Source organism: Staurois parvus, unplaced genomic scaffold (genome assembly GCF_062004578.1).
Source record: "Staurois parvus isolate SC_StPar_1 unplaced genomic scaffold, SC_StPar_1.0 ptg001689l, whole genome shotgun sequence".
Taxonomy (NCBI): domain Eukaryota; kingdom Metazoa; phylum Chordata; class Amphibia; order Anura; family Ranidae; genus Staurois; species Staurois parvus.
In genome coordinates this window covers 190,488-213,553 of record NW_028319485.1, presented here as the reverse complement: position 1 = coordinate 213,553, position 23,066 = coordinate 190,488, and the positions used below count along the sequence as shown (strand labels likewise).

Genomic DNA, 23,066 nt, shown 5'->3' with positions numbered 1-23,066 from the left:
GAGGAGGAGCGCGGGCGGCATGTTGGGGTGAGCGGGGTGCTGGAAAGGTCAGGGGGGTGAAGGGGTGCTGGTCAGGGATGGCAAAGCAGAGTGTCCGAAATGCCGTGGGAGGTGAGGCGGTGCAGGTCCGGGATGGTGAAACAGGGCGTCTGTAGCGCTGTGGAGGAGACTATTGAGTTCTTCTGTGAGGGGAGAGGGAGAGTGGAGGGCAGCAAGGATAGCAGCTGGTTGGTAGTAGTCTGCGGGTGAAGTAGGTTGGTGTCCGTGGGTGCGGCGGCACATCATCAGTGGGTGCGGTGGTTCGGTGAGCGGAGGGGTCGTAGGGCGCGACGTCTGGGGTGCAGTAGGCACGGCATCTGGTGATGCTGGCGGCTCGGAGACCGGAGAAGTTGAGGCCAGGTGTTGAGGGCTCGGCGTCGGGAGGCGCTGAGGGTGCTGAATGTCCCGACGTCAGGAGGAGTGGAAGGGTCGTCGTCAGGAGGTGGTATGGATCGATGTCTGGAGGTGGAGTAGGCTGGGCGTTGGCAGCTGTAGTAGGCTCGGCGTCCGTGAACGAAGTGAGCCGGCGCAGGCAGATGTTGAGGGCCAGGCGCTGAGGACTCGGCGTCGGGAGGCGCTGATGGTGCTGAAGGGCCCGGCATCAGGAGGTGTTGAAGGGATCGGCGTTAGGCGGTGTAGAGGGGCCGTTGGCAGGAGGTGGTGAGGACCGACGTCTGGAGGTGGAGTGGGGTAGTCGCTGGGGGTGCTAGGGGCCCTGCATCGGTGGGAGCGGTAAGGCCGTGTGGTAGGCTTGGCTCCGCCGAATTGGATAGGGTTTGGGCAGTTCAGTGGTAGGTGCCCGAAAGGGGAGGCTTACCCTCTCGATGCAGGTAGCGGAGGTGCGGCAGCGTCCTGGAAAGGCCGCGGCAAAAATCAAGGCTGCGGCTTCAGGTGCGCGGGTAGGCCGCGATTCCTGGAGCTCCGGGAAAAAGTCCAGAAGCCTTCCCTGGTGGTCGGGCTGGGCCGGGAGTGTCTTAGGGGCCCCGCTGGGGTCCGCTGCGGCCGGATGGCAGCAGATTGGGGCTAGTAGCGCAGGAGCTCCTAAGGCGTGTCTGCTCCCGTCGCCAACCATAAATATCCATACCATGAAAACTATATAAATATAAATATAAAGAGAGAAATGCACTGTAACCAGCATGTCCAACATTTGCTGCCTTCCTTCCTTAAATAAGGGCAATAATTGCCACCTGTTTGTCAAAGAATGAATGACCTCACTAATAGAACTCCACACGGCTATTATTTTGAACACGCCCCTTTCAATGAGGGATTCAATGACACAGAATCAGCAGCATGCATGTCATGACTGTTGGGTCTGTTGGATTTCTATGACTCTACTACACCTGCTAGTAAATTATTTGCCATGTAGAAATCTCATATGATGTCCTCCCAGAATGCGCTCTCCTGCATGCCCCCGGGGCATGAACCTGGCGATCTCCACGATCGCTGTGTCCTATGACACGCTGGTCATCGGGAATTGCAGTTGCTGGTTCTCGACTGCACTTTCCTCACGCTGTCAGAGCAAGAGGAAGGTACTGCCAGCAGTTGTCAGAGGAGGGATCATCAGGGCATTTATGATCAGTGCCCTGAGGATTGGTGCCCAGCAGCGCCACCCACCAGTTCTGCCCACAAGTGCCCAGAAGTGCCACCCACCTTTGCCCAGCAGTGCCGCCAGTCACTGCCCACCAGTGCTGCACAGCAGTGCCGCCCGTCAGTGCCCAGCAGTGCTGCCAATCATTGACAACTATCAGTACCCATCATCAGTGCCTCCTATCAGTGCCGCCTCATTAGTGCTGCCTATCAGTGCCCATCAGTGCTGCCTATCCGTGCTGCCTATCAGTGCAGCCTCATCAACGCACATCAGTGAAGGAGAAAAATTACCTGTTTGCAAAATATTTTAATAGAAACAAAGAAACTTTTTTTTCAAATTTTTTTGCTATTTTTTTGTTTATAGAGCAAAAAATAAACCACCCAGCGGGCAGTAAATACCACCAAAAGAAAGCTCTATTTGTGTAAAAAAAATGATAAAAATTTCAAATGAGTACAATGTTGCATGACCGCACAATTGTCATTTAAAGTGCGACAACGCTGAAAATTGGCCTAGTAAGGAAGGGGGTATAAGTGCCTGGTAGGCAAGTGGTTAAGGACCCCACTGGCACCTATCAGTATTGCCTCATCAGTGCTGACAGTGCACATCAGTGAAGGAGAGAAATTGCCTGTTTGCAAAAGAAAGAAACTTTTTTTTTTTTTTTTAATTTTTTGCTCTTTTTTTGTTTATAGCACAAAAAATAAAACACCCAGCGGGGAGTAAAGACCACCAAAAGAAAGCTCTATTTGTGTCAAAAAAATGATAAAAATGAGTACAATGTTGCATGACCGTACAATTGTCATTTAAAGTGTGGCAACGTTGAAAGTTGAAAATTGGCCCGGTAAGGAAGGGGGTATAAGTGCCTGTAGGCAAGTGATTAAGGACCCCACTGGCACCTTTTGTGGGGGGTAACCGAAATTGACAGGTACCCGCTCCCACTTCTGCTGCAATCACCTAGGTGATCAGAAGCGGAAGTTGTCCTCCCCCCTCCCTCCCTGTAGTCTTCTGGGACACATGAAAGGTCCTAGAAGACTACAGGACCATTCACAAAGCACAGAGATACTCGCACATGCTCAGTGGGCACCCGGATGTGAAGCCGCAAGCTGTCACAGCTGGGTGCCCACACTGAAGATGCCGGCACTGGAAACACAGGGCGGCCGGTGAAATGGGCTGCGGGGAGGACACCACGCGATCGAGGGACAGGTAAGTGCCCGTCTTTTAAAAGTCAGCAGCTACAGTTTTTGTAGCTGCTGACTTTTATTTTTTTTTATTTTCACTGGAACTCCACTTTAATGTATGAAGATATTATTTGTACTGTACAAATTACAACCTGTACGTTACCTCTAAGGGTTGTACCCCTTCTGACTTACTGTTGGTGAGTCCTGCAATCACATTGTTATCAGCTCCTTGTAAAACTATTATCTCTTTCCAATAAAATCTATGAACAAGAGAAGATATGGACCCCACAATTCCTCTATATACTCCACAATTCTCCCATGTGGACACCTCGTAAGTGGTTCTCCAGTATAGACTCCCAGTTTGGGGAACTCATTTAGAAGAAGCCGTCAGCTAGAATCAAACTCACTACTCTACAGTATGGTGAAGACCAAGGAGGCCTAGCAATACCAAATGTTAGACTTTATATTATAGCTGCCCAACTTCAACATCTTACCAGGTGGGACTTAGTAGACACATTAGATCCCATCCATCAGTTGCTACTTCCATCAGATACAGATTTTACATCACTCTCTGTCAGGGCTCCAGGTATGACCAGAGATGTGTGGACTGACATAGGGAAACGCAGGCTCAAGGATGGTGTAAAAGTAATATAATTTATTTAAGGTTACACAATACACAGAACACAGTGCAAAACCAAACCTTAAGCTAGTCCCAATATGTGTGGGAACACAAGCATAGTCAGGCAGGCCGGGTCGGTAACTATCAGGCAGGTAGGTACAGGAGGAGCAGGCAGAGAGTAGTCATGTAAAGAGCCAGGGGTCAGTGCAGGAGACAGTCAGCAGGATCAAGATCAAAGCAGGGTCGGCAACAAAGGGTACTTCACAGAACAGATGATCAGGCACAGATAACAAGATACAGGGGCTCATGGGAAACATACACCAAGGCACTGATCACAGGCCCGGCCATTCCTTAAATACACCTCCTGCAATCAGCCTCAGGTGATGGCCGATTGCAGGAGTGAGTCTCTGGTTGCTAGGAGCACCCGCTGGACAGCCCTGGTACTGCAGCCCACAAAGCAGGTGAGTCCCACCACCATTGGCAAGTCCATTCCTGACACTCTCACAATGGTTAATGGGCTTCAGAAGGCACCAGTGGGAAAGGCATGATCTCTCATATATTTATTCCAGTCTTTTGACTCTTACTGAAGACTTATAGAAAGAAATGGTAAACAGAGAAAATAATAGAGAGTGGTGGGAGGTGATTGTGACCTCCATACCTCTCATCTCTCTGTCCTCTTCACAGAAACTCAGTCATTTCTTTTGCATAGATCTTTCAGGAATCCAGCTCAATTGTTCAGCTAGGACAGGAGGGATTTCCCCTTATGACCACAATTGTAGCGGTGATGTCGGGGATTTGATACATGTTTTGGAGATGTCCAAAATTTTTCAAAAAGTGGAACAATATGACCAGTATTGTAATGTTGGTGTTCAATATTCCTCGGGTGTGCCTCTTGGTGTCAATAGAGGAGGAATTATTTACACCTCCTCCTATTACAAGTCATATAGCAATAGTGAGGCTGCTTGACCACAAAAAATATCCCGATCTTGGCTATCATCTCAGACTCCCAGCAGACACCAGTGGATTGAGCAGGTGATCTCCACATCAACATCATAGGTTTTTAAAATTTTAGCTTTTTTAGCTCCATAGAAGGAGAACGAACCAGTTGTATCCTACTGAATGGTGACTACATTGGAGACCCATACTTGGGGTATGATCCTGGAGACACGGGCCTCATTGATCGGTGTCAGCTATCTATGTATGGGGGGGGGGGAGTTACTTGCCGTGTACAGCTGAATTGTTCTAGGCTGTTTCTTCTTTTCTCTGTTCATTTGTTTATAAAAGGTAAAAGTGACACCATAGACAAAGCAAGTTATTGTTCTGTATGATCTGTAACAGTGCCACAACCGCCTATACGTGAGAATGTATGACTCCATTGTCTGGGCTGAATGTTGGGAATACTGTGCACACTTATAAACTTTATTAACCCCTTCCCTACCAGGCACTTCTACCCCCTTCCTGCCCAGGCCAATTTTCAGCTTTCAGCGCTGCCGCACTTTGATTGACAATTGCGCGGTCATGCAACATTGTACAAATATGAAATTTTGATCATTTATTTCTCACAAATAGAGCTTTCTTTTGGTGGTATTTAATCGCCACTGGGCGCTTTACTTTTTGCGCTATAAATAAAAAAAGTGCAAAAAATTTGAAAAAAAAAATTGTTTTTGTTTCTATTATAACATTTTTCAAACAGGTATTTTTTCTCCTTTACTGATGTGCGTTGATGAGGCAGCACTGATGGGCACTGATAGGCGGCACTGATGGGCACTGATAGGCAGCACTAAAGGGCACTGATAGGCAGTACTAATGAGGTGGCACGGATAGGCGGCACTGATAGACAGCACTAATGAGGTGTCACAGATAGGCGGCACTAATATGCAGCACTGATAGGTGGCACTGATAGGTGACACTGATGATGGGTACTGATAGACGGCACTGACTGGCATCACTGCTGGGCACTGACTGGCAGCACTGACTGGCACAACCCCTGGGCACTGACTGGTGGCACTGACTGGCAGCACTGCTGGGCTGCACTGGTGGGTGGCACTGGTGGGCAGCACTGGAGGGTGGGCACAGGTGGGTGGCACTGGTGGGCACAGGTGGGTGGCACTGCTGGGCACAGGTAGGTGGCACTTCTGGGCACAGGTGTGTGACACTGCAGAGTGGCACAGGTGGGTGCACTGCTGGGCACAGGTGGGTGATCTGCTGGGCACAAGTGGGCGGAGCTAGTGGCGCACTGCTGGGCACAGGTGGGCGGAGCTTGCGGGTGGCACTGCTGGGCACCGATCATCAGTGCCCTGATGATCGGTGCCGATCCCCGCTCTGACAACTGCCGGTTCTCGGCAGTACTTTCCTCACGATCTGACAGCGTGAGGAAAGTGCAGCCGAGAACCGGCACTTGCATTTCCCTCTGATCAGCGTGTCATTGGACACCGCTGATCACGTGGTAAAAGGCCGCTGTGATTGGCCTTTTACCACATCACGTGATCAGCTGTGTCCGTAGGACACAGCGATCACGGAGATCGCCGGGTGTGCGCCCCCCGGGGCGCGCAGGAGAGCGCGTTCTGGGAGGACGTCATATGACGTCCACCCAGAACTGGCCAGCCGCTGTGCAGCCGTCATTCGGCTATCTGCGGTCGGCAGGTAGTTAATAAAATCTACTTGATTAAAAAATACTGTAGATAATGCTGTACATATTCTTTCTATTCATAAGATATATTTAGTAATGAACATTAAAAATAGAAAGCAACTTTATGTAGCCCTTTATATACAATTTTAATTTTTTTTTTTTTGTACAGGTGGATTGATGAACCAAGTTTTCGGTCATGTTGGTCTTCATGAATACAGCTGAGTCACATGGAAAACAAGACATATGGGTGTCTTAATTGACTGAAGGTCTTTATTGCAGCTCACTGGAGGATTCACACGGGATACAAGTCATATCTGTGTTCTAAAAGTCATGGTTTGGATCCTCTTCCACATTGATCCAGCAGGAGAAAAGTAATTTCTGTGTTCTGGAAGTGACAATTACTTTACACTAAAGTCCAACCCAAGTATACATAAGAGGAGTCATTTCAAACTACTTCTTGTTTGGAGATTTTACAATGGATAGAAAATATATCACACACCAGAAGGTTCACACTGGAGGGAAGTCATATCAGTGTTCTGAATGTGATAAAGCTTTTACATGGAAGTCAGATCTTATCAGACACCAGAGGATTCACACTGGAGAGAAGTCATATCAGTGTTCTGAATGTGATAAAGCTTTTACAAGGAAGTCAAGTCTTATCACACACCAGAGGGTTCACACTGGAGAAACACCATATCAGTGTTCTGAATGTGATAAAGCTTTTACACGGAAGTCACATCTTATCACACACCAGAGGATTCACACTGGAGAGAAGTCATATCAGTGTTCTGAATGTGATAAAGCTTTTACACGGAAGTCACATCTTATCAGACACCAGAGGATTCACACTGGAGAGAAGCCATATCAGTGTTCTGAATGTGATAAAACTTTTACAGTGAATTCATATCTTATCACACACCAGATTGTTCACACTGGAGAGAAGCCATATCAGTGTTCTGAATGTGATAAAGCTTTTACAGTGAAGTCACATCTTATCACACACCAGAGGGTTCACACTGGAGAGAAGTCATATCAGTGTTCTGAATGTGATAAAGCTTTTACACAGAAGTCAAATCTTATCACACACCAGATTGTTCACACTGGAGAGAAGCCATATCAGTGTTCTGAATGTGATAAAGCTTTTACAGTGAAGTCAAATCTTATCAGACACCAGAGGATTCACACTGGAGAGAAGTTATATCAGTGTTCTGAATGTGATAAAGCTTTTACAGTAAAGTCAGATCTTAACACACACCAGAGGATTCACACTGGAGAGAAGCCATATCAGTGTTCTGAATGTGATAAAGCTTTTACAGTGAAGTCAAATCTTATCACACACCAGAGGATTCACACTGGAGAGAAGTCATATCAGTGTTCTGAATGTGATAAAGGTTTTACACGGAAATCATATCTTATCGCACACCCAATTGTTCACACTGGAGAGAAGCCATATCAGTGTTCTGAATGTGATAAAGCTTTTACACGGAAGTCACATCTTATCAGACACCAGAGGATTCACACTGGAGAGAAGCCATATCAGTGTTCTGAATGTGATAAAGCTTTTACAGTGAAGTCACATCTTATCACACACCAGAGGATTCACACTGGAGAGAAGTCATATCAGTGTTCTGAATGTGATAAAGCTTTTACAGTGAAGTCAAGTCTTATCACACACCAGAGGATTCACACTGGAGAGAAGTCATATCAGTGTTCTGAATGTGATAAAATTTTTACAGTGAAGTCAAAGCTTATCAGACACCAGAGGATTCACACTGGAGAGAAGTCATATCTGTGTTCTGAATGTGATAAAGCTTTTACACAGAAGTCAGATCTTATCAGACACCAGATGATTCACACTGGAGAGAAGCCATATCAGTGTTCTGAATGTGATAAAAGTTTTACAAAGAAGTCAGATCTTATCAGACACCAGAGGATTCACACTGGAGAGAAGTCATATCAGTGTTCTGAATGTGATAAAGCTTTTACACGGAAGTCACATCTTATCAAACACCAGAGGAGTCACACTGGAGAGAAGCCATTTTAATGCTCTCAATGTGACAAAACTTTTACAGTTAATGCCGGTCTAATCTATCACCGGAGGATTCACAAATTTCAGCATAGACTAAATTCTCGGAAAAAGGAATATTAAATAAGTTTCAGGTGTCACAAGTTAGTTTCACATCCCCAATGTCATCCCACAAGCTAGAGAAGAAGGGAAAAGATAAAATGCTACTTTAAGAGAAACAAACTAAAATCTGAGCAAACTGAAATGTAATGATTGGATGAACTGAGTTTAGTGCTTATGTCCATCAATACACAACTAGAAGGGATTTGAATATTTTATCTTTTGACAATTTGTTTTAAGATAAGCATCAATAACTGAACAGCTTCCCTCATGATTCTCATCTTTATCATGGAGCTTTGAATGAACATGTAATGCATTTTCATGATACAGCAACTGAGTTGTGTTTCCAAGCATTTTCTTCATTTCTGGATCCTGAGGTAATACATGACCAACACTGCCTCAGTACCAGAGACTAGGATGGGGTCTATTGTCATCTTACCAAGTCTCTGAAGCCTCAGTGGGAGAGTCCATTCCAGGTTCTTCTGACTATTGATACATGATCAGCCAGCCTTGAGGTCTCCAGCTAAGCCCACCTTGTCCACTCCTCCTATTACATGTTCCATCTCCTCTCCCATTATCAATGCCTTCTTTCCACATTTCATCTCCTCTCATTATTATTATTATACAGGATTTATAGTGCCAACAGTTTGCTCAGCGCTTTACAATATAACGGGAGACAATACAGCAACAATAATGTTAAATACAAGAGGGATAGGAGGACCCTGCTAGTGGTACAAAAGGTAGTAACTGTGGGGGATGGACTGGTTGGAAGAGTAGAAGATTCCATTATTAGCTGAGGGCAGGATATGCTTCCATGAAGAGATAGGTTTTCATAGATCGCCTAAAAGTGAGCAGAGTAGGCGATAGTCTGATAAATTGGGGTAGAGCATTCCAGAGGATGGGGGAAGCTCTGGAGAAGTCCTGGAGATGAGCATGGGAGGAGGAGACAAGGGAGCTAGAGAGCAGGAGGTTGTGCGAGGAGCGGAGAGTACGGTTTGGGGGATATTTGGAGACAATATTGGTGATGTAATTTGGATCAGAGTTATAAATGACATTATATGTTATTGTTAATGTTTTGAATTTTATCCGTTGGGCAATGGGAAGCCAGTGCAGGGATTGGCAGAGGGGGGTGGAGGACACTGAATGGAGGCCAGTGGATGGATTGGCAGAGGGGGGTGGAGGACACTGAATGGAGGCCAGTGGAGGGATTGGCAGAGAGGGGTGGAGGACACTGAGTGAAGGCCAGTGGAGGGATTGGCAGTGAGGGGTGGCTGATACAGAATGGTTAGTAAGGTGGATGAGTCTGGCAGCAGCATTCATGATAGACTGAAGAGGGAATAGCCTGCGATGAGGTCGGCCAATGAGGAGGGAGTTACAATAGTCAAGGCGAGATATAACAAGGGAGTGAATAAGTTGCTTAGTGGTTTCCGAGGTTAAGAACGGCCATATCTTGGAGCTGTTGCGGAGGTGAAGTCTACAAGATTTGGACAGTAATTGTATTTGGGACTGAAAGGACAGATGGGAGTCTAGGATTACACCTAATACCCTGGCATGAGGAGAGGGACTGATGATTGTGTTATTGATCTTCATGGAGAAGTCAGGGGAGGGGGCACAGGCTGGAGGGAATACTAACAGCTCAGTTTTGGAAAGATTGAGTTTGAGGAAGTGGAGTGACATCCATGCCGATATGTCGCTTAGTAGGGTAGTAATGCGAGAGGAGACTGAAGGGGCAAGGTGAGGAGGGGACTGAAGGGGTGAGGTGAGGGATAGAAAGATAGATTTGTGTGTCATTAGCATAGAGGTGGTACTTAAAGCCATGGGAGTTTATCAAGTGACAAAGGGAGGAGGTGTAGATGGAGAAGAGTAGGGGTCCAAGGACGGAACCTTGGACCCCTACAGAAAGAGGGAGTGGAGAAGAGGAGGCAGAGTTATAGGTAACGCTGATAGAGAGCTGCGATAGATAGGAGGAGAACCAGGAGAGAGCAGAGACTTGGAGGCCAAAAGAGTTGAGTTTTTTGAGAAGGAGGGGATGGTCAACTGTATCAAAAGCTGCAGAGAGGTCAAGTAGTAAGAGTACTAAGTAGTGGCCATTGGTTGGGATGAGTACAGAGTAGTGGCCATTGGTTGGGATGAGTACGGAATAGAGGCCATTGGTTGGGATGAGTATGGAGTAGTGGCCATTGGTTGGGATGAGTACGGAGTAGTGGCCATTGGTTGGGATGAGTACGGAGTAGTGGCCATTGGTTGGGATGAGTACGGAGTAGTGGCCATTGGTTGGGATGAGTACGGAGCAGTGACCATTGGTTGGGATGAGTACGGAGTAGTGGCCATTGGTTGGGATGAGTACGGAGCAGTGGCCATTGGTTGGGATGAGTACGGAGTAGTGGCCATTGGTTGGGATGAGTGAGGAGCAGTGACCATTGGTTGGGATAAGTACGGAGTAGTGGCCATTGGTTGGGATGAGTACGGAGTAGTGGCCATTGGTTGGGATGAGTACGGAGCAGTGGCCATTGGTTGGGATGAGTGCGGAGCAGTGGCCATTGGTTGGGATGAGTGCGGAGCAGTGGCCATTGGTTGGGATGAGTACGGAGCAGTGGCCATTGGTTGGGATGAGTACGGAGCAGTGACCATTGGTTGGGATGAGTACGGAGCAGTGGCCATTGGTTGGGATGAGTATGGAGTAGTGGCCATTGGTTTTAGCAGTTAGTAGATCATTAGTGAGTTTTAGTAGGGCAGTGTCAGTGGAGTGTAGTGAGCGAAAGCCAGACTGTAAAGGGTCAAGAAGGTTGTTGTCGGTGAGGTGGGAGTTCAGGCGATTGTAGACTAAGCGTTCTAGGAGTTTAGAGGTAAATGGCAGCAGGGAGATGGGTCTTAAGTTGTTCAGGTTGGTGGGGTCCAGGGAGGGCTTGTTAAGTATGGGAGTGATGTACGCATGCTTTAGAGGGGAGGGGAAGGCACCAGTAGAGAGGGAGAGATTGAAGATGTGAGTGAGGGAGCATAGGATTGAAGAAGAGGGTGACCCTAGTAGTTGTGAGGGGACAGGATCCAGGGGGCAGGTAGTGAGACGGGCTTCTGAGAAACCTTAGTGACCTCTTCGGTAGTAGCAAGGTCAAAAGAGGAAAGTGTTGAGGGAGGTTTAGTATAGGGTATGCTAAGTGGGATGGATGTCTGTGCAGTGGAGATGCCCCTATGAATTGCATCAATCTTGTTTTTGAAATGATTTGCAATCTCGTGAGCAGTGAGTGAGGTACTGGGTGGGGGTGGAGAAAGTTGAGAGTTAGAAGTAGAGAAGAGACGACGAGGACTGGATGACAAGGTATTGATGAGAGTGACAAAGTAGGCTTGTCTGGCAGCATGGAGGGAGGAATTGTATGTGAAGAAAGCAGATTTATATCAGGTGAATGCTTGGTGAGATTTGGTTTTACGCCACAATCGCTTCAGCGCACGACTATGTCGTTTAACCATTAGCCGCCCGGCCAATGGCCGTTTGGCGGCTTCAAAACAGTCTCTGCATTCCGGGTGCACGCCATTTGGCGTGCTCCCGCACATGCGCCGTTTGCGCTAATGCAGAGCGGCGCAGCAGTGCGATCTGTCACCGGCCGTGCACCTCGGACACGGCCGATGACAGATCCGAGTACCCTTTCCCGTTGCTGGTACCATGTGACCTGCTGTGACCAATCACAGCAGGTCACATGACAGTTGTATACAATGGAAGGCTTCATTCATGATGCCATCCATTGTATACTAGTGCCTAGCTGTGAATGGTCACAGCTAATCACATGCACATGTCATGTGATTAGCTGTGACCAAATCACAGCTAAGCACAAAAAAAAAAAAAAAAAAAAAAAGCTGAATGAATCGATTTCATTCAGCTAAATGCTTGTTTATAGCAAAGCAATTCTTTGCTATAAGCAAATTGTGTAAAAAAAAAAATACTGATCACTTCCCCAAAGTAGTACAATGTTACTATGGTAACATTGTACTACTTTGGTCATAGTAAAATATGAAAAAAAAATCTTAAAAAAAATAAAAAAAAATGTAATAAAAAATTAAATATAATAAAAAAATAAGAAAAAATGTAAAAAATATATATATTTTTTTTTTCATACTGTCACCAGTCAGTGTCCCTGTTCACCGCCATGCCAGTTATATGATGATGCTGTACTGCACTGGTGACAGTATGTAAAAAACAAATAGTGAAAATAATTTTTTTAATTTTTTAATTTTCCGAAAAATTATGACAAAAAAATACAACTTCAAAAAACTCGCCATGCCTCTTATGAAGTATGTCGGACTGTCTACTCTGCAAAAAGGGGTCATTTGGGGATATCTGTACTGTTCTGACATTTGGGGGATATCTGTACTGTCCTGACATTTGGGGGATATCTGTACTGTCCTGACATTTGGGGGATATCTGTACTGTCCTGACATTTGCGGGATATCTGTACTGTTCTGACATTTGCGGGATATCTGTACTGTTCTGACATTTGGGGGATATCTGTACCGTCCTGACATTTGGGGGATATCTGTACTATTCTGACATTTGGGGGATATCTGTACTGTCCTGACATTTGGGGGATATCTGTACCGTCCTGACATTTGGGGAATATCTGTACTATTCTGACATTTGGGGGATATCTGTACCGTTCTGACATTTGGGGGATATCTGTACCGTCCTGACATTTGGGGGATATCTGTACTGTCCTGACATTTGGGGGATATCTGTACTGTCCTGACATTTGGGGGATATCTGTACTGTCCTGACATTTGGGGGATATCTGTACTGTCCTAACATTTGGGGGATATCTGTACTGTCCTGACATTTGGGGGATATCTGTACTGTTCTGACATTCTTGGACCTCAAGAAATTAGATTGGCTGTCAGTACTTCAGGATTGATCAATATTCAGATCTATACCATAGTTTGTGAACTCTATAACTTTCCTACAAACTAAAAAATACATCCTAATTTGGGTTATTTTCACCAAAGACATGTAGCAGAATACATCTCGGCCTAAATCTATGAAGAACAATTATTTATTTGTAAACTTTTATAACAGAAACAAAAAAAAACGTGTTTTTTTCAAAAAGTTTGGTCTTTTTTTGTTAATTTAGCAAAAAATAAAAACCCCAGCGGTGATTAAATACCACCAAAAGAAAGCTCTAGTTGTGTGAAGAAAATTATAAAATTTTAGTTTGGGTACAATGTTGTATGACCGCGCAATTGTCATTCAAAGTGTGAGAGCGCTGAAACCTGAAAAATGGCCGGGGCAGGAAGGGGAAAATTGCACGGTATTGAAACGGTTAAGATCTCTGGTGTTGTCAGTCTGCCAAGGTTGTAATGGGCGGGGCCTGATGCTTCGTGTTGTTAGAGGAGCAAGTGAGTCTAATGCGGATGAAAGTGAACTGTTGTAGACAGCAGTGGCCAGGTCAGGGCAGGACAGGGGAGAGATTCTGTCATAGAGTTGGTCAGTTGCAGAGTGGAAAGGAGAAGGGTTCAAGTTGTGAAGGTTTCTGCAGGTGATTGCTGCTTGGAGGGATAAGTGTTTGAAGATGAGGAGACTGTGAAGGTGATGAGATTGTGATCATAGAGAGGAAAGGGGGTGTTTGTGAGGTTGTAGGATATCATCTCATGGGTGACAACCTTTCAGGCAGGTCTGCGGCTGTGACACCAGCTAGAAAGAAGTCTCTGCTCAGTGAGAAAACAACATCCCAAGCTGATGCAGGCCTTCCAATACTGAGTTACTGCTGATTTAGGGGATGTATTCAGCAGTAAAACGTAAGCCCAGCTGGCCACTTGTGTTCCATGTGGTTCTGCCAAATGGGATTCCATCAGGTGAAGATCAGAAATCCTTGTTCCATGTTTTCTCTTTCCAGCTATTACTCCTCTCCATAGACTAATCACACAATACAACTGCCAGAGATCTGAACTTACAAAGTGCTGAGTGTGCGGTCATATTCCTACCACTTCTTCCGGGGGACTGACATTCCTCTGATTGGGGTTCACAATAATCACTCTGAGTGCACACATCTCTTTTTGGTGTAAAGTTTGTAAAGAAAACTTCTTCTCCCTGGAAATATTACAACGTTGGCACCAAAGTGTAACTATGGGCAAAATCAATAATGACATTAATAATGAAATCTGTCATTAGCAGAGCAGGATTTGTTTTTCCGAGTCTCCTATTGTTTTATTTTTTGTTGTCCCTCCCAGTAGATTTTTTTTGTCTACTTCCTGTAGAAGGCCAAGTCTTTTGGGAAAAATGGCAGTTGGAGGGGTTGGGGCAAATCCTATAACACTGCTGGGGGTGCTCATAACTGTCAGTTGTCATTCATATGGGGGGTTGGACCTTATAGAGAACCTGTTGCTGTAACTGCTGTAGAAGCGTTAGCTGAAGTTGGGCTTTACTTGTTGTGTGTCTTACTTATAATCTATCTAAGACTTCCCTGTACAGGGTGACAACGCTGCTGTGTAATGTTCCTGCAGAATGATCAGGGTTGTCACCCTGTTACAGAAGGTGGGAAAATAACAGATCTACAGACAGGACCAACAGCTGATACAACTATGTTGCAGAGTAAACTCTGGGAATGCTAATGACAGATTGCATTACACATTCAGTTAGCAGACTTCCTGCTGTTGGTCTGATGTTTGAATTGTGTTCTGATATTTACTGTCCTGCTGGAAAAGGTGTAAATGATCGCCCGCATGTTTCCTGTAGTAGCAGGGACTACAAACTCATATCAGGAATAGTAGGATGATAAAATGTAAGTTAATAGATAGGGCCGCGCCCCTACAATAAGGTATATCTATATAAATTATATATTAGATTGTTATTAATAAACACTGGCTGGATTTTATCATGAATAATTCACATATGAAAAAATAAGAGAAATACTTATAAAGTACAGCAAACAGATTTTCTGGATATATATGTGTGAATTTTTGTTTTTAAATAAGAAATGAATAATAAATATGCATAATAGAAAAATATATAAAACATAAATAAAAATAAAAAATATAAATGAAATATAATCACAAAATTTTGAAAATGAAAAGATGAAAAAGAATGTAAAAATGAAATGGTGTCCAAAGTCTATGAATAATAGCGGAGTATTCTATTCGTGTCCACAATAGTAATTGCTGTATATAAGGAACTGTAGAAATAAATCCTTGCTTGAATATTGACCCTTTTATGGGCTCACCTTCTTGTTAGCCTATTGCTGGGCTGACACAGCTTTTAAGAGGTTTGTATTGATGAGATCCTTTGGACCTCCCCTGGGTTTTCCTGGATTGGTCACTTCTAATGTGCTTGTATGGACATGATGATCTCTGCTTCCTTCTGATGCTGGATGTGGCTCCATCTCCCTATTTTTCTCCTCGTTAGTATAGTGGAAGAAAGAAGAGATATTTGGTGCCTTATCGTTTTAATAAAAAGATTTATTTAATGCCCTCTATATGCCCTCACATGTCAATCATTTCAATGCGCTTTGTAATAGATAAAACCGCTAAATGCGGATGTGACAGGCTTCCTCCGTGTGTCTACACACACTGTCTATACCCGCCGTTACTGAAGTTGGGTTGTCATGGTGACGTCATTGCCCCTCCCCAACGCGTTGCGCCACAGGGTCACGTGGCTTCTTCCGGGGGATGTGATAGGACACTCACCTTGCCTGGACTTCTTTTATAATAGTTTGGCGCCATTTTCTTGAAGTAGGTATGGTCGCGGCCATTTTTTGGGGCCAAACCTTTATAGCTATCATTATGGACAGCTGTATTGATCAAATTGAGACAATGTTGCTAATTGTGATGTTGTTTGTGTGAAAACATGTAACTGTTATATCCACTGTTTAACAACCCTGTATACGTCGGCTATATAGACTGTGCATGTAATTGGCAACAGGAAAGTCGGTCACATTTACTTTTAACAATGAGGTTTAATCCAAAATTTATTACAAAATGCATATACAAAAAATAGAAAAAAGAAAAAATCCGTACATATATATATATAATCAATTAAAAACAGTATAAAGTGCTTTATATTGACTTCCAACTACTAGTTTTTTAGTTTTTAGGAATAGTAGGATGGCTACCTACCCAGGGGGGTCACCTATTTGGATTTGGGGGAAACATTTCACATGGTTTCTTTCCATTATTGACACCGACAAGGAGAGTCTCACTTCACTAACAATAGGAGAGCCAATCAGAGGCCAGTAACATTTCATGGTGTCTCAATGTATTGCAGAATGTTTAATCCCCATTTGTCCAATGGATTCCTAGTCCTTCATATACATTGCTTCTTGTGTGGAAGGAGCGCCCTAAAATGTCTTCCTTTCAATTCCACCCATAGCTGTACTTTAGGTGATGTTGCCCCTCCCCCATATCTGTAAGGGAAAGCCTCAAATTTTTCCAAATACTCCCCTGGGCTTCCAGTGAGAAGGAACATTTTCTCTGGAGTGGAGATGTTTTATGCAGTGAGCCCTTCATAGACGGGATGGGGAATCTAAGTAATCTAAGATGAGTAAGATGAACCGGAGTACTGGAGTCATGGATCAGATAACCAATGACACCATTGATGGTATAGCAGAGCTGACAGCAGAAGTGGCTCCATCACCTAAGGTGGTGTCACAGAACTACATGGCGGCTGACTATCTCTCGGAAGATCAAGGCGGAGTCTACAAACTGGTGTCAGAGAGTGTTGTACATTTATATTAGATCATGAGGATGTCAGAAGGAGATATCTACACAAGGTAAAGGAGTTCCAACAGTCACCTGGGTGGGGGGAAGTGGGATCCATTTTCTTGGATGGGTTTAGTTGGAACTTTGTTGAGTAATATGGTGGCTTTGCTTCTTAGGCCATTAGTTGCTACTATAGATTTGATAATAATCGTATACATTGTTGCTGTTGTGTGTTTTGCTGCCAGTTGATTTTGCTTGTTTATGCACATGATTACATTCACACTGTTAGAACAGAAGATTATTTAAAGCCCCCTTTTATTTTCTGAAAGCAGAGACCCTGGAGAATAAAATGGTGGTGGTTAAAATTTTTTGTCTCACAATATTAGCGCAACTGTCTATGAAATGCATATTTTCAGTAAAAAAGCACTAATAATAATTCCAGTTTAGAAAACCACAATATGTGACCCAATTTGATGAAAAATTAAAGATGAGGTTGGCATCAAGTATATAGATACCAAACATGTCAGGCTTTAAAATGTCATGTGCTTGTGAAATGGTGACAAACTTCAGTACCAAATATTGTCCATAGGGGACGCTTTAACCACTTCCCGTGCGGCCGTTGTATATAAACGGCCGGACGGTGGCACTGCAGGGTCGGGTGGCCGTCTATAAACGGCCTCCCCGCACCCTGCTTGTGCGCGCTCCCTGGGAGCGCGTAGCACCGCGATCCGGTGCCCGCTGTGTCCTCAGGACACAGTGAAACACGATCGTCGGATGGGACCTCTGTACGAGGTCCCGATCATGTGATCACCGATTGGCCAATCAGTGATCACATGCAAAGTAGTAAGCAAGATGTCACTTGTGACATCATTGCTTACTACGTGTGAAATCTGTGAATGATCACAGAGGTCACATGGTAAAAGGCTATTCACAAAAGCCTTGTACCATGTGACAAGCTGTGACCAATCACAGCTCACTCAGTACTTCTCAATGAGTGCAGGAATACACACAGAGAGAAAGAGAAATGATTGCTTTTACATCCTATATGGGTGTAAAAGCAATCGGTGTAAAAAAAAAAAAAAATCTTCATCACCTCCCACAAGTAGTACAGTGTCACCATGGTGACACTGCACTGCTAGGGTGTCAGTATGTAAAAAAAAAAAAATAAAAATAAAAAATAATATAAAAAAATAAAATAGAAATGTAAAAAAAATGTTTAAAAATTATAATTTTTGCTTATAAAGTAATTTGGATTTTTTTTTTTTTACTAAAAAGATAAATGAATACATTTTGGCTAAGATTTGTGATGAAATATTATTTATTTGTAAAATTTTTTAAAAAAACCCACTTTTTTTCAAAATTAATGGACATTTCATTTACATAGCAAAAAAATACAAATCCCAGCGGTGAATAAATACCACCAAAATAAAGCTTTATCTGTCTCAAAAAAATGGTAAAAAATTCATTTGGGTACAGTGTTGCATGACCGCGCAATTGTCATTCAAAGTGTGATAGAGCTAAAAGCTGAAAATTGCCCTGGTCAGGAAGGGGGTAAAAGTGTCCGGTCTGGAAGTGGTTAAAAGCCTTTACAGTCATCAGTTTATATAGTGAACCATGAATGATGGCCCTCGAGTTATTCCTCTCCCTCTGGTGTGTGCAGAGATATGTACAATGTGTAGTGTGATTGATGTTTTCCTACATAACCGCACCCAACCCTTGCAATTGCTCATGTATACGGGAACTGGGGGCTTTAAAATCTGTTTTGTGTGTTTTTCATTTACAGTGTGTTACTTTACACTTTTCTTTCTCTGAACTTTATTATTGCCATATAGGGGGTTAATAGCCTCGCATGTGATAACATATTGCTGGTCACAGATCCTCTTTAAAGAAACACAAGAGGTCTATCAGACCCCTAATGTCACCTCTGGACCCCAAAAAGGATGGTAAAGCACAGATCATGTTTGATCAGCTCCTTGAAGACACGAATGTACATCTGCCAAATCTGTATCTGAGTAGACCATAGAAGCAGCATTAGAAAGAAATGTGAGCATGGCTTCAGTCAGGCGATGGTCCTGGTGGTCATGGTCTTGTTCTCCTTCAGGTCCTCTCACCTTGTAGATGGTGACATGGACTTGTGTGGGAATGAGCAGGAGGGGCTCGGGGTTCTCTTGTACCCAATCAGCTTGTTATGGATAAAAGATGAAAGTGTCTTCTGGGAAGTTACAGGGATTTGGATGTTTAGAGGGTTACATAAGTGGGCGGGGCTGGTATTAATGAGGGGCGTGTCATATGTTAATCAGTTTCTTAGCATAGATGATATAAATGGTATAAATAGATCCTTGAAATGTAAACAATCTATCTCTTTCCTTCTGTTGTTAAAGTGTCACATATATATGATGAATAAAGTTGGATGATATTTTCACCGCACAATACCGTGGTCTGGGTTCTTCTACAAAACATCCCCCCAAAAATGTCCTCTTCCAGTTCCAGGAGTCTGGTGGAATGGGACACAAGCTGATGGTATCTCTTAGGCCCCTTGTACATGGGGGGTCTGGCCCCTGTGGGTGCAATGCTGGCACTACAATACACCTGGTAGGCACAGGTACAGCGTCCAGCCCCGCTGCCTGCAGCCTGTCAAAGTCTACACTACAGCTGGACGGGGATCAATGCTGCACCACGTTTACCTCGTGTTTAGGGCGCTCTGTGTTCAGGGAGAAATGGCCGCCATCCTGATCAGACAAAGCATAGAGCAGATGTAGGCCGGTGCAGTCTGCTTCTTCCCCTGTAGGTGGCGCCCGACCAGAGTGACATCCCAGCCTGGAGAGGAAGTCGGGGGACACTTGGCTTCTCTGTGGTTTCCCGGTTCCTGGAGACGGCGTGGAATGAAGGGGTCCATGGAGTCCTAGAGATTTTTTTTTATTTTTTGGTTTACACCTATTAAAAATCATTTTATTCCTGAAGATTACTAAACCCCAAATCTGATGTATTCTTTGATAGCAGACACCCTATATAATACAATGTTGGGAGTTGTCATTTTCTATGTTACATGATATTAGCACAACAGTTTATGAAAGGCAACATTTCAGGAACAATATAGTAACGTTTATTTCTGAGCACATAAATGCAATTCATGACCTATTTTCTGGTGAAATATAAAAGATGAGGTTGTGCCGAGGAAATGGGATTCCCAACATGTCAAGCCGTAACACTGTGTGCACTTGGAACGCTTTAATAGCCCCTCCAGGTCATCAGTATAGAGTTACACAGGAGCACTGGTGCTCCAATCATTGCTCTCCCTCCGGCGTGTGCGCTGATATGTAACGTGTGTGGGGATCACTGTGTTCCTATGTAGGCACCCCAATGTACATGTCACGTCCTGGTCTGTGTATAGGAGGTCTGCTGAGCTCCCTCTGTCCTTCCCAGTGACACCCACCATGACAGCACCGGGCTCTGCTGTCCAACATGGTGTCAGGGGGGAGGGGCACATCTCAGTGGTGGGAATGATAGGCGGCTTCACAGCCAATTGTATCACTTCCACATGACAGCCGACATTCAGATTTACTAAAGTCCTCACACTCCCGGCTGTATAGCGGTGGGCAGTGTGGGGGGAAATAACACGTCTGCAGCATTGTTAAATATACAAATCCCCAGCAAGTGGCTGCAAGTTCATATTTTACCCCTCCCCCCCCCCCCCATCCTGGCACCCTAAGATGGTTCATGTAGAACCATCATGTAGAATCATGCAAATCATGTAGAAACCATACACAAAAAATATTTGTGCATTTCCTGCTCCACCAAATGTCTACCTTTGTGACCCACTCCATGAAAATTTTGAATAAACAACACAGCGGCAGCTTGTGGTAATCCCACAATCCTCTCTTTTGACATAAGACCATTTTTGTCTTGTGTCAACCCTCTGCTGGCCCAAAATTCAGTTTCATTTTCAGAAGCCTGGTCCTGTAATGTATTCAAAAGTTCATTTGACAGTAGGGACGGGGTAGACAGCATCACCATAGTTAAATATTATCGATCATGCAATTGCCCTGCAGCTTTTCCAGCTGCATCTGCCATAGCATTTCCCTCTGCAATTGGGTCTATAGCATTAGTATGGCCTTGGACCTTGATAACTGCTATCCATCTTGGAAGTTGGAGTGCAGCCAACAAGTCCTGAATCAGTGAATGATGGGATATTGACTTGCCATCTGCGGTAGTAAAACTGCGGCGTTGCCAGATTCGTCCAAAATCATGTACCACCCCAAAAGCATATTTGGAGTCAGTATAGATGTTGACATCTTGTCCTTGATATAAAGTACATGCTCTTGTGAGATCCACAAGCTCAGCGGCTTGTGCACTGGGGTACGGGATGGATCCAGTCTCAATGATATTTGGTGGTTCCAGCATATCCTGTGAGATACGTGGTGTCACTAGGACGTGTGCATGATCCATCCACAAAGACATTAGGAGCCCCAGAAATCGGGGTTTCCTGCATGGCTGGCCTTGGAGAAGTGTCTGCTTGAATAACATCTATACAATTATGTTCCTCGCAGTAAGGTGAGGGTTTGGATTTGTGGAGATAAAAAAAATCAACAACAATGATGGTCCTGATGTGGAAGGGCTGCATTTCACTGAGAGGTTAGTTGTGGATGTTAACATTACCTCACACCCTGCCAAACGTTGTGCTGACATGTGCTGAGTGTTAATATTTTTTAGTCCATGTAGGACATGATGGGATGTGTGTAGAATCAAAGGGTGCCCCAAAACTATGGTAGATGCCATTTCTACTGCCAAGGCACACAGACAAAACTTGGAGACACCCCGGCATGCCCTGGACCGGGATGGGCATTATTTTTGATAAATATGCTACCGGCCTCATGGCACCTCCGTGCTCCTCAGCTAGTACTGCCGCCATGGTTTTACATGCAGATTGACAATACAAATGTAAACATTTAATCTGGTAACCCTAATGCAGGAGGCAAAGCAAGTGCTGATTTCAGATACTCAAATGCCTGCACCAATGGTGGTGTCCAATTGACACAGTCTGGCTGATCCTTTAGTGTCACCTCACATAGTACATTGTCATAATAGGAACAATCAGGAATCCACTGTCTGCAATAGCTTACCATGCCCAGGAAGGATTGCATTTGAACCTTAGTTTTTGGTTTTGGTTGTTGACATATTGCTGCCACTCTCCTTGGGCTCAGCCCCCTCTGACTCTCAGACAATACAAATCTTAGGTATTCTACTTGTGGTACTACAACCTGGATCTTTTTCTTGGAAACCTTTTGTCCCTGATCAGCCAGAAACTGTAACAATGACAGTGAATCAGCCCTGGATGTCTCTGCATTTACAGAACTAAGGAGTAAGTCATCCATGTCCAGGATGAGTACTGAACCATAGAGGGGGTTCCCAGTCATTAAGCATGGATCTACTGGCCATGGTATATGTTACCGGTGAATCTACATAGCCTTGCAGATGACGGGTCCAGGTTAGCCTCTCTTCCAAAAAGCAAAACCCAGATAATGCCTGTGTCTCCTTGTCAACTGGGGCACTAAAAATGCATTTAATAGATCAATTACTGTAAAATGTGTGGCGTTGGTTGGTGTGGCATTCACCAAGGTTGGTATGTCTGGGACTACAGGTACAATTGGCATTAATTGCCCTTAGATCCTGTACTAATCTCCACTCACCATTGGGTTTTTTATTTTCAGGGTGGCTTTGTATGGTGTGCAATCAATGAATCCAGCATCTGTTGCATTTTTAGCCCATAACTTTTCAGGAAGTGTACTTAAATCACGCTCTATAGCTGGGCAAAATAAAAAAGGTGTGTCCAGTTGCTTGCCTTCTTCTGTGATAGACATCACAGCTTTAAGAGCAGCTAACAAATCTTGGCCTAACAGGGATACTGGGCAATGTGGGAGCACATGAAATCTATGATACCAGACCTGTCCATCCTTTGCCTGTAAGGGGGGGGGAGATGTACTGCTAGTGGGTGTTTCTTTTCCTTCTATTCCTATTGATTTGGTGTTACTCGAGGAAATCTCCAGGGGGGTCCCATACTTCTTATGCCAAGCACCATACAGCTGTCTAATCGCTAAACTAACATGGGGCAAGGCTCCATTCATCCATGATTGGATAAAAATAGATTCACTTTCCCCATCACTTACATCCATCCCTCCTTCCAGCCATACCTTTTTAAACCTTCTAATACAATCTGTGGC

The 23,066-nt window shown here is 44.4% G+C and overlaps 2 protein-coding genes across 2 annotated transcripts in view; one reads left to right on the top strand and one right to left on the bottom strand.

Annotated features, from left to right (window-relative positions):
* The window catches only part of LOC149434739 (uncharacterized), a 202,315-nt gene that overhangs the window by 157,683 nt on the left and 21,566 nt on the right, over window positions 1-23,066 (bottom strand). The window lies entirely within an intron of this gene.
* LOC149434740 (uncharacterized) lies at window positions 864-21,258 on the top strand. Its single transcript, XM_089663444.1, has 3 exons — window positions 864-930; window positions 6,686-7,874; window positions 21,159-21,258. The coding sequence occupies exons 1-3, from the start codon at window positions 864-866 to the stop codon at window positions 21,256-21,258; spliced, it is 1,356 nt and encodes a 451-aa protein (XP_089519570.1).

Bases quoted from the DNA above. Each gene is read 5' to 3' on its own strand.
- LOC149434740 (XM_089663444.1), top strand. From the start codon at position 864: ATGCAGGTAGCGGAGGTGCGGCAGCGTCCTGGAAAGGCCGCGGCAAAA. The intron at 931-6,685 runs GTGCGCGGGTAG...AATGTGATAAAG, and splicing joins AATCAAGGCTGCGGCTTCAG to CTTTTACAAGGAAGTCAAGT. The intron at 7,875-21,158 runs GTCAGATCTTAT...CTTGATATAAAG, and splicing joins GATAAAGCTTTTACACAGAA to TACATGCTCTTGTGAGATCC.